General features: G+C 37.3%; 1 protein-coding gene across 7 annotated transcripts in view; it reads left to right on the forward strand.

Annotated features, from left to right (window-relative positions):
- PLPPR5 (phospholipid phosphatase related 5) overlaps positions 1-12840 on the forward strand; it is a 140101-nt gene that overhangs the window by 112460 nt on the left and 14801 nt on the right. For 5 of the 7 annotated variants that reach the window (XM_082477962.1, XM_082477963.1, XM_082477960.1 and 2 more), the window contains one exon: positions 6471-6605. In XM_082477962.1, coding sequence (XP_082334088.1) covers positions 6471-6605 — 135 coding nt within the window. The remainder of the gene's footprint in view (positions 1-6470; positions 6606-12840) is intronic. The other 2 variants (XM_082477961.1, XM_082477966.1) reach the window with 1 other exon arrangement.

The raw sequence follows: 12840 nt of genomic DNA on the forward strand, positions 1-12840 counted from the left end.
CTTCCTTCATGAAACAAACATTTACTGAGACCCTATTCTAGTCCAGGCACTGTGCTTGGTGCTGGGAATAAATACACGAAAAAGATACAATCCAGGTACTCAAGTAGATCGCAGTCAGGTGGGACAGAATGGACACAAAGAGTTCTATAGAGGGTAAATGTAATGGTAGAGGTACATATACTCAAGAGATCTACCCTGTTGGGATTAGGGACAAATCAGAAAGAGGAGATAATTTATAAACTTGAGAAGTTCGTAAAGCAGGTAGGTCTAGCCTGGGGCATAAGGAATGAGGGGCAAAGAGCACAGTGCACAGAGGCAGTATGAAATGCTTCATAAAATAAGTATGTATGAAGCCTCTCCTATAGTCTAGGTCCAAGGCGCCACGTGCATCTGAGAGAACATGGCACCCGGAAATGGTACCAGTCATCCAGCGCGAGTGACGAGAAAGGGGAATGGAAGAGCACACAGGGGAATTCCCTGAATGGCCTCGTGTGTTATGACAATAACTTAGACCTTTGTTTAAAAACGTAGGTGATTTGGGAGCCTCTGTCAGGGTCCAAGTGAGTTGAAACAGAGAAAAACAGCCTGGCTGAATCTGAATCCCAGCTTCTTTATCTACTCAGTTTGTGCCGTTAAGCAACACTCAGTTTTTTCCTCTTTAAAGGAGGCTATAAACAGCCTCCTTAAAGGATTATTGTAAGGATTTATAAGGTTAAACAAAATGGTGTGTATATTCAGTGCATGGCCACATGGATGACTGAAATAATTTCAGTAAGTGAGAGTTTGTTTCCTGTCAGTCCTTTTACTTCCTGATAAGATTTGTGCTTTGGGGAAAATATGTTTTCTGGAAAATAAAACTCCAGGTGAAGATAGAGGAGACAAGTTATGCAGAACCAGGGAAATAAGATGGCACAAATCGGGCCTCTGAGGGCACAGAGAGAGGGGAGGCTATCGGGAGGTATTTGGGAGGTGGAATGTTTTGGAGCTTGATGGAACATTGGAGATGATGAGGGTGAAGCAGGCAGCAATCTATGATGATTCTCGGGTTTCTCATTTGGGCAACTAACTAGAATATTTATTTCAAGCAGTGACTACAGCTCTGGCTTACAGTATGCTGGGGTGTTTCCAGTGATCCTGCAGTGTGTGCAGATCAGTAAAATGATTCCAAAATAAAATTAACACTAACCTACTCCAAGCCTCTGCGTGTCAGTTGAAGGCATTCACATCCCCCATCACGCACACCTGGTGTCTAGTGTTTGCCTTTGACTCACTCTCCTCCTTCACCCCCACACCCAGTGGTTGATCTAGTTCCAGTTCGTTTCCACTACAGAGTCTTTCTCCCATGTCGTATTTCTGTACTGTTCTGACCATAACCTCTCGATTTTAGAGATCAAAACTTCTTTCCTCTATTATTATATCAATGGGTTCCTAGCTGCCTGCTCACTTCAGACTCTCCTCCAAAGACCTCACATTCTGCTTCATACACATGATACCATAATTCATTGCCAATAACAAAGCAAAACAAACAAACAAACAAACAAAACCCTCTTTCCTGCTGCATTAAATCAGACACTTCCATTGAACTTCTGGGATCCTCCATAATCTGGCTTCACTCTTCCCGGCCAAGTTTATGTTTCCTTTGTTACAGTGGAACTCCTTCGCATGGAATCCAGTCAGTTTTCTTCCTCTCTTACACAGATAGGCTCTGTCCAGCCTGTACGTTGCCTCAGCTGGAACACCCACTCCTCTGTATAGTTTAGAGAGCAAAACAGGAGTACGAGTCAGACAAACCTAGGTTGAATCCTTCTGTTGCCACTTTTGCTGGATGTGTGACATCACACAAGTCACTTAGCCCCTCATCATCCCTAAAATAGTGAGGCCTCCCCTGAACTGTATTTAAAGTGAATACCCCTCCCCAAGGACTCCTTTTCTCATTTCCTATTCACTTTTCTCCACTGTGTAATTCAACTTTTAATATACCACATATAATATTTTTGGTTTTGTTTTTTGCTATCAAACCCACTGGAATGTAAGCCACTCACAGAGAAGGTGTTTATTTGTTTTCATCACTGTGTATTCTCAGTATTGGGTCTGGTACATAGGAGGTTCTCAGGAAATATTTGATGAATGAATGAATGAACTGTTTTATTTACTTCCCAGAGCTCTTTTGAGGGTTAAGGGAAATCACATATATAGTAAAGGCAGTCGAGTGTGTGGTACAGAGAAGGCTCTAGGTATCATGGTCTTCACCTTTGATGACTGTGTTCAAATCCTTTATGCACTTGAGATTTTTCTTAGACAAATCCCAGCTTCCCCAGGAAGTGTCCCTGATTACATGGTTCTCCCATTTTTCCTGAATTTCCACTGCACTTGAAGTCAGTCCTGTTACAATCTAACAAGTAATTACCTTCTGTAGTAAATTTATTATTTTTATCTCATGTGCCTTTTCTTCAAAGTTAGAGAACACAATCCCCAAGCTTAGGAAAATACAAAGCAAGTACTAGTTGAACAATAGCTGTAGATTGACTAATATTGTTTTATAAAAATGTGTGCCTCAAAGCACTTACAACAAAGATGCATATTAGTGTCCAGCAGAAAAGTTCAAGTTTACTGAGCCAAAGCAAAAGCTTGTCGGGTTGACATATGTAACATCATAATAATAATAATAGGAATTATTTGAATACTCTTTACTATATTAACTCAATTAATCCTCATAACAGCATGTTGAGATGTAGTTATTATTGTCCTCATTTTTCAGATAAGAGAAACAGGTCTCATTATATTAAGTAACTTGCCTGGGCTCACAAAGTTCGTAAATGAAAGAGCCCAGGATTAAGCCCCAGGCCTGTTTGACCCCAAAGCCCATGCACATAGCCCCATACAACAGAGATGTTTTATTTGCCACAAGGAAGAAGGAAAATGATCACAGATGAATCAGATTAATTTATTATCACTACCGGAAAAAGGAAACAAAAATCTATGTGTAATGGTGACTTAGGAGTGTCATTTTTTGGAAGAGAGGGTAGAATTACACTCACGGAAACCACTAATGTAAAAATAGAATGTTTCAAAAGAAAATCACTTTAAATTATACAGGAACGTTAGAAAATTTGAGAATTTTTAGGCTGGATACATACATGCTCATTCATTAATCTGTTCATTCACGGTGGCACTGAGAATACAATAGTGATGAAAAATAAAACCGTGTCTGCTACCATGGAGCTGATAACCTTGAAAGAGAATCACATCAACCAAAATACTATGCTAACAGATGTATAATTTCATATAGAGATAGGTGCTTGGCTGAAAAGAATCACAGGTCCTTGCCAACAAGCAAACAAACAAAAACAGCCTGGGGTCAAGGAAGACTAGTAAGGAAGTGGAGGGGAGATGGCGATACCACAGATGAGTAAGATATGGTGCCCAAAGACAGTGGAGATGAGTATTCCAAGCAAAAGGCAGTGAAAGGGAGCAGAAGGTGTTTGGATAACCAAGAAGGAAGGTTGAAAGGTGGGCCAGAGTTTACACTTTAAGAGAAATGAGAAGCCAAGCCACAAAGTGGTTTTAAGAAGGTTGACATGATACAATTTGCATTTTGGAAAGACCATTCTCACTTCTTTGTAGAAAGGGATCAGAGGAAGCCAAGATTGGATTTAGGGAGACTTTAGAAAGCCATGCAGGGATTCAGGCAAGTGGTGGTGATTGCTTAGTCGATGGAGTCGTGGGTGTCGGAGATAGAACAAAGCAGATATAAGAAATCAAAATCTTTAGGAAGGAAAATTGAGCAAATTGAGTGACTGGTTGAGTATAGGAGGTGTCCAAGTTGTCAGCCTCATGCAACTGCATTAGGGGAACAGGAATGTGAGGGGTATTGCCTTTCCCTGAGAGAGTCCAGAAAAAGATCAAGTTTTGGAGTAGGGCCAGGAGATGGGCGCATCTTGGGTTTTATTTTGAACATCTGTTGCATTTTTCATACCTTTGCCAACCAAAGAAATGGAGCTAACTTGCTAATCTATTGCAACCTCTTCACTTTCAAATTGAGAAGACTGAGACCTAGAGGACTGTTCAAGAACTTACAGACTCAGGATCAAAAAAACAGGTCAATTGCTTTTCTTTGAGTATTTTTCTAATAGGATATCAGTTTCATACTTGTGAACGTTACAAGACTTACTAAATATTTGAATATGAGTCTAGGGAAGATTTGGTAATTTCCTTCCTTATGATTTAAATAATAACAGTAATGAAAAGTAATCATTATGCTAATAAATGCTTTAATGAATATCTACTCTGTGTTAGGCAATTAAATATTTCACATGTGAATTCTTAGCTGCTTCAATGGGGTGTTGTCCTGACCCTCAATTAAGGCAAAGAGATAACTGATAATACCTTTCAAAGAGTTTTCCAAACCTAAATAGCATAAAAAGCAATTATACTAATTTCAGTAGCCCATATTAACTCTAGATGAATCTTTCTTCATCTGATGACTTCCTTTTGTCTATGTACATAGTTATTTTAGCAAATTTTAATTCAGAAGAATTTGTAGCAATGTTTTCATCTGCCGATTTTCCATTAATTTATAATATTAATGAAAAGGGAAATGTGAGTGTGTGTGTATATATTTTATGAAATGGGTATGAAGCTGCTGTTTGTTATGTTGTTGTTGGCTAAAATTCTTGATTATATTCTTTGTGCTCTTGGCAGTAGTCAGTTGGCAAACTACAGCCCATAGGCAAAATTTGGTCTGCTGCTTATTTTTTCTTAAACTTTTTATTTTATATTGGAGTATAGTTGATTAACAATGTTGTGATAGTTTCAGGTGTACAGCAAAGTGATTCAGTTATACATATGCATGTATCTATTCTTTTTCAAATTCTTTTCCCAATTAGGTTGTTACAGATTATTGAGCAGAGTTCCCTGTGCTATACAGTAGGTCCTTGTTGGTTATCCATTTTAAATATAGCAGTGTGATAAGTTGTATTGGGACACTGATATGCCTATTCCTATATGAATTGCCTCTGGCTGCTTTCACACCAAAATGGCAGAGCTGAGTACTTGCTGCAGAGATTGTATGCCTGCAAAATCAAAAACATATACTCTCTGCCCGTTACAGACAAAACACTATCTATTAGTCCTTTGCAGGGTCAACATTTGATAGAAGGATTATCAAGTACCCATCTCTAAGCCTTTGCCATCCCTTACTTTAAACATCTTGATGGTAGTGATGAAGCTGAGGTATCAAATTATCAGGCTTTGATCTATGCTTCTGATCTGTAATAATTCAAGGAAGTGGAAGGATAATAAGTATATAGCAATTTGCAAGGAAATTATTTTTCTGAGATAAAGTCTCAGAGTATGTGTTATTTTGTAGATTTGAAAATTTTATTTAAAAACTGGAGAGTAACCAAGATCTAATTGGCCTTTGAAAATATTCAGCAATGAGCCCTACCAAAGGAAAGGCTTTCCAATGGAGGATTTGTGAAAAATATACAATGTAAATTTATATTTGTATATTAAGCATTTATTTTTTTAAATGAATGTTGGGTTATAAAATGCAAGTAAGTTCTATATTTTGGTTTGATAATAGAATATAAAACCCAGAAAAAGAAGGCTCAAGAATAGCTTACCCATTAGTTCAATATAAGCAAATAAGAGCAAATAATTTTCCTGTATTGTTTAAATCACTATTTCTTAAAGTTTGACTCACTTGCATCAGAAGCTTCAGGAATGCCTTTTAAAAGTGGCAACTCCTAGGCCTTATCCTTCATCTGTGAAATCAGAATTTTTAGGGGAGGGCTTAGGAATGTGCATTTTTAGAAGTGTCATTTTATGCACACTAGAATATGAGAACTTCTGGTTTAATTCAAATTCTGTCACTTATGGGATATAATCAATTGAAACAAGGGCCAGTTTCCTTTATGTAGAAGGTCTTCTATTTCAGTGGTAGCAGTAGTAAGCTATTGTTGAAATGCCAAATATATGTGGGATACAATAATAGACAATAGATTAGGTTAATTAAAGGATGCTACTAAATTAGAAAGTGCCAATTGTAGAAGGTTTCTTATGAATGTAATGATCTTAAAGCAATGGGAAATAATTAGCATTTAAATTAAGTTGTAGGTTAGCCACAATAAGGAAAGGTTAGCTTGCTATGAACTTTTATAGGGTTATGATCTTATTTTTGGATTGATTTGAGCATTGACTATAACCTAATTTAATGAAAATTTTGGAATAATAAAATCATCATTATTAACTGAGCTACGTATTAATTGATGAATGTTCTTGAACATACTTGTGCTGGATTAACCATTACAATTTACACAAGATAAATCTGGATGTAAAGTTATAGACATGTAATATTTAAGTAATTCCAATACTTTATTACTGTGATTAGATATATCAGGCTATTCACAAGGGTCATAGTTATAAGGAGCATGGCTTTGCTTTAACTGTATTTTTTCCCAAAATTTTAGGTCGTGTGTGTGGTAAATAATTTCAAAGGAAGACAACCAGAAAATGAGCATATACACACAGATAATCTGGCACAGATGCCAATGATCAGCATTCCTCGAGTAGAAAGTCCTTTGGAAAAGGTAACATCTGTACAGGTGATTGATAATTTAAATTCTAAATGTGATTGTTAGAGCAAATGAATAATTACTCTTGAGAGTTCCTACACAGTCATTTTTGATTTACTAAAACAAGCTCAGAGTCTAATGTGGTATTTAGCAAGAATTTAGTCACTGAATACAACATCTTAGAAAAATGCATATCACATGGAAAACATTTCTTCAAATCCCTCACGCTAAAAGCTAAGTCTGTACATGGGATGCATTCTGTAATTTGCCATAGCTTCAAGATAGGAATGTTATACAGTGGTCCCCACACATGGGCAAAATAATAAGATAGTTTTACTTGAGAATATAAGCATTCCATTTCTTCCATGCCTCACTTATATGAGAAACTGCTTATTGTAACAACTGGCACATAATCAGGACTCAGTAAATATTTGTTGAACCTCAGTGTATAAAGTTCTGGCAGCAGGGAATCACCAGTCATGCTCTCCTGCTCAGGGGGGCACTGGGGGTCGGGTTGGGCTGAAGGGAGCCTGACTAGGTAGCACTTTGAATGGCAGGTCAAGGCCTCATTGAGCATAGCAATGAACAGAGAAGCCAGGTAGATAACAATAACTTTTCTTGAGACTTTAAATGACTGCTCAGAGGGTTACTAATGGCTTCTCCTCAGCCCCGTCCACGTCCAGATTTTGATCAATATCTTAGATGAAGAGTTCAGTTACATGCTAATTGGCGGTTTAGATGGTCTGAGTCTGTGAGGGATAATTAATACATTGGATGAAAGAATAAAAATTCTTGGAAGAGTACAATAAAGATATAACTAACAATTAACTAGAAATAAAGGAAGTGTTTTGTATTTGGACTTGTTAAAAAAGTTCCTGTACGGTAGGGTATGTCTAGGTTAAGTGCACAAATGAAAAAGGCTCAGGGAGTATAGTAGTCTACCATTCAACTTGGGTCAACAGCATGATATGGCTTCCAGAAGTTAATATGGTTTTAAGTCCCACTTAGGGAAAATGATATCCTGAATGAGGGGTTTGATGGTTTGCTTTGCTCAGACCAGCTTGGTGTACTGTGTACTGCCCTTGGTGACATGGTTTAAAGGTGAATATTGATAAAATAGAAAAGTTGACAATAAATATTTGTTAAGTGAGCAAATAGATGTGTCTAAGATGGTGAGTGGACTCAAAATCATGGATTATAAGAGACTGGAAGGAACAAAAATGGTTAGTTTATAGGAAAAGAAAACTCAAGAAAGAAGCAATAGTTTCCCATAAATATCTGAAGTACTGTCGTATGGCAGAGGGATGTGATTTGTTCTGTGGGGCCTCAGAGATCACAATTAGGATGAAAGAAATGAAAGTGTAGAAAGATAAATCATGTCTGGTAAGTAGTAACAACTTTCTGAAAGTGGAATTCCCACCTTAAAAGCAATGAAATTTCTTTTTACTATAGGGATTCAAGAATAGCTAAATAATCACTTATCCATGATACTGCGGAAGGAATTCAAGCATTTAGATGAGGATAGAGACACTAGATGATGATGATGATGATGATGATGGTAATAAAATAGCAATGACCATTTAGTGATCATTCAGAATGTGTCAAATACTATGCTGATTGCTTCCACAAAAATACTTCTGTGCTCTACAAGTAGAATTTTGTTCTTTACAACAATTTTTAAAGCTGAGTATTATTAGTGGCAAAGACTGCTAATAGTTGACCAGTATTCCTTCTCCACTTCTTCCTTTTAGTTACTGAAATTTCCCACTCCAATTTTAGCTACACTCACAGCTGCCCAGCTGTAGTCTTTTTCCCAGCTTCCCTTGCTGTTAGGTGTGACCATGCAACCAAGTTTAGGCCAATACAATGTGAGCAGAAGGGTAGGTGCAACAACCGCTGGGTCATCTCTTTGAAAACTCTTGTCCTGGACATTCTGTACTCCTTCTCGCCAAATGGAAAAGGTAAATGACTGGAATAGTCTTTAATTTTCAAAGATGACCTACCCTCCTTGACAGCCTAGGTTCTGGATGAACTCATGGAGCAGTCCACATACATACCCTAGATGGTTCTGAAAAACAAATAAATTCCTTTTCTCTTTGAGTCATTGGATTGTTTTCATCTTTTTTCTACAGTGGTTTAGTTGATGCCCTCTTATAATAAATTTCCTCATTATACAGTTAAGAAAACTGAACTTCCAAGTAGTTAAGCAGTTTGCAAATGTCCATATCACTGATAAACAGCAAAGAAAAATTATACAATGTAGTCATCCAAGACACATGCCTATGTGATAAAATATATGTTTAAGTGAATAATACATATAAAATTCAATCTTGTTTAATTTTAAATTAAATATAGAAAACAGAATTTAGGAAGCGATCTTAAACATAGTTTGAAGAAAATGATCAGGGTAAAAAATAGAGTCTTTATTTTATATACCTCTCAATATATTAACTTGAACAAAAATCACAGCCTTCTGCTTTTTAACATATTTATTTGCATAACGGTTCTTTAGTGGTCTACTAGCATTGCCAGATATTCTTATATACCATTACATCATTATGTATATTAAGTTATTAAAATATTTCTGTTCTTGATTTTATGCAAATTCATTTTTATTTATAGTGACTTTTAAGATGTTAGATGGTGAAAGCAAACGTATTCTGTTAGAATCCATAGATTGCAAGAGATCCGTGTTTATTAACTTCTTGCTTTCATTAATATTTTTGTTTATGACAAATTCATGTGCCTTGTCTTCACTCTGGTAGTTAGGCAATAAAGATGATTGGAATCTACTTTGATTCTCCCCTTCACACACCTAGCACATTTACGCTCACCCTGCTGAGCTCCAACTTCCCTCTCTGCTCTCTCCATCCCTGTCTGCAAGGCAGAACGCTGTCTGCACAGTTTGTGGTCTGCTGCCCTCACTCACATAGACCACAGGAAGAGCACGAGTCTCAGGAGCTTCCCCCAGGAGCTCTGCGGGTGAGAGGACATGTATTTGAGCTCATCAGCCAGAAAGGGAGGAAGACCATCACTTCAGGGAAGCCCACAGTAGCTTTCTCTTCTTTCTGTGATAAGGAATGTTTGGAGTAAATATATTGCTTTTCATCATAGTTTACAGTGGGAAACAAGTGAATGCAAATCGCTCCCCAGTAAGTTGATCTTAATAATTGATAGTTGGAGAATGACATTAGATCCTTAAAGCTGGCCCTCTGAGGAGAGAAAGGAGGACCAGTGTTAAAGTGTGGTCCACAGGTATGGCCTAGTGTTTTAGCATTCTTATGCCAAACTATCATTTTCTGGTTGTCAGTTTTACATGGAGAAGGAAAAGGGTTTCTTTTGGTAGTTATGTACTTATATAACCTCTTATGTTCAAAGTACATGTTTGATAAATGGTACACTACAGAGTAATTACAGCATGCAAATGTTCTTGCTTATAAAATGCCAGCAATTTATCCCTTAATTATAGGGAGTTTGTCATATAGTTAATTACCACAGTTTGAGGAAAAGTCATGATTTTTCTGAAGGCTAAATAAATCTGAACATTCATTACATTTGGTTTTATGAAAAGAATTAATCATCTGTGGAAAGTAGCCCATCATATCTCAATGTCCACTTGTTTAAGTTACCAGTAACTTTATTACAGCTGTTTGTAATATCAAATCATGAAAGATCTAAATGTATATCTGTAGTGAATTATTAAATCAGTTGTGATACATTCCTACAATGGGATCCAGTACATTATAGTGTGGTACTTCTGCTTACAGTTTCTAGAGGTAGACTAGCTGGCAATTATGGACAATTTGGATCTTGGGCAGCTTACCTAAATGCTCTGTGACTCAGTTTTCTCCTTCATAGAATGATTCATAGAATGATAGTCGTAAGAGTTCAATAAGATAATAGTCAAGCATTTTAGAGCAGTGTCTTGCACGTCTGAAGCCCTTAATCATTACGAATTATAATTATTATTACTATTCAACAGTTAAAATGGATGAGGTAAATCAAGATGTGGAAAGTTTTCTAGTACGTTGTAAAATTTTTGCAAGTTGATATATATAAAATGTGTCTGTGTATGATGAAGCCAGTTGTGCAAAACACCGCACAAGATATTTCTCTCTAGTAGGAAAGAAAAGAGCATATAGATGAGAGAGAGAAGGGGGAAGGGTACCTACAGACACTAGTCTGAGAGAAACTGACATCGTGGACCTGATTCTCTCTCTCCTGTCTCTGTCTTCCTCCCTTGTCTCCCCTCCCTCCCTCCCTTCCTTCCTTCCTTTCTTCCTTTTCTCTCTCATTTTCTCTTTATCTTCCTGTAATGAGGCTATATTCATGAAAAATTGTGTAACTAAAATAATTATAGTGTTTTAAAATTATTCAGTTTTCTTCAGCTGCTCTCTGAGGAGGTCTTGGTTATGCTTCCTCATATGGACTGTTGATATGTTCTGATTGAGCCAAGTCCCTTGGAAAAATTCCCCTGGAATACTTTAAGTTCCTGTGCCCCTTCCTTATGACTCCCACAAACCTTTTGAGAGTGTTTGGTTTATTTTTCTCTGCCAGATTGGGCACGGAGACCTTGGTTGTAGCTCGCATGCCTTTATGCATCATGCCCAGGGTCCAGCTGTCCTTGACACACCTGCAGTCATCTCCATTTCAGGTCCTGTCTGTCCTGGGGCCCTGACACAAGCTGTGTGTAGGTGCCTCTCATTTGCAGGAGCCACAAAATCCCACCGACCGAAGGCCCCAGAGAGCCAAGTCGCACCACTCCTCCCTTTCAAACTTATCCTTTTCTGGCTCCTGCCTTCAAGGGCCCATGCATCCCAAACAGAATCTTCAGGGGTGCTGGCTTCAGGAGGTCTCCCAAAACACAAAGACACCATTAATTACTCTCGGGAGTCCAAACACCAAAAGTCTGCCTCTCCTTCTAGGAAATGAAGATGGAAACACTTACATGTTCATTAGCTTTACTCTCCTATATTAGCAACAGTAAAGTAGGAGTTAGTTAATATCTTAATAGCTGTGTCACAGAGTTAGAAAACAAGATAGAGTAAAATTATAGGCATTTCTACTAGATATAGTATAAATAGATCTAGTTTGATGGATGTCACCAAAAGACAATTAAAATTTTTCTTTGCCAGTAAAGAAGTTCAGTGTTGCAGAAGTGGCTAAAATCCTATATGATCCCAGTAATACCTCCAAAATTTCAAAGAGTGAGGACAAGAGATAGGAGCGACCTTTAAGAGAATGAGACTTATTTAGAGCATAATTCATCACCTTGGACCAACACCATGTTGAAGCAGGGTTAGCAGATAAGCAAGTACACACCAAAAGATAGCCTTCAGGCAAGAAGCTTTCCTCTGATCAGGCTTCTCATTAATATGGGCGCGTGCCAGATGAAAGAACCCTTTCCTGAACTGAATGGGTACCATAAAATGGGTAAACAACTAAAAATAAATAAGCTGCCTCCAAGGACTATGCCATCTTCCTGTAGTAGAGTTTAAGCTGAACAGAATAGCAGTCCTGATATTTCAGCAACCATAGCAATAGTTTCATTATAGCTTCTATATAGTTTCATATAGAAATAAAGTGACCTTCCTGGAAATGTCCATGGCCTCAGCTTCTTCTCCCACTCCTCTCAGGCTGGTAAATCATCAAAATGATATTATAAAACTACATTCTCCAGCTCTTTGGCTTAAGATCTAGGTGAAGGATTCCCTGACTATTCAAGAAAACAGTTAAGGGGTCTTTGAATCTTCTCCCACTCAGTTTAGGAAGATAAACTGAGCTAAATCTATTCTGATTCAAGTATAAATAATCAGGACAATAACTTAAATCCTTTAAAACGATTTCATGACACAGAAGAGAGACATATTTTAAGAGATAGAATACGTTTTTGAGGAAAAAAAGATTACAAGATAATTAAATTCATTGTAGATATCTCCTTTCTACTGTCAAGGAAATTAAAGAAAATATGTGAAATGAGAGATGAAAGATAGCTGGCACAATGGCACAATTAGGAAACTAATGTAAGAAAAGAATGTCATGGCAAGATTAAAACCAATACTAGAAACCATAAAGAACAAAATCCACAATGGAGAAAGTGAAATCAGTTATGTTAAGGACAGGTTTCAGAATTTGTAGTAAAAGAACAAGAGAATAAAATTGATCTGAGTAAAAATAATAGATATGAAGGGTATACCACAGAAATGTAACACGTGAATCACTGTAGATGCTAAAGAAGAGGACAAATGAAGCTATAGCAATATTC

The sequence above is a fragment of the Balaenoptera physalus genome (genome assembly GCF_965194825.1).
Source record: "Balaenoptera physalus genome assembly, chromosome: 1".
Taxonomy (NCBI): Eukaryota; Metazoa; Chordata; class Mammalia; order Artiodactyla; family Balaenopteridae; genus Balaenoptera; species Balaenoptera physalus.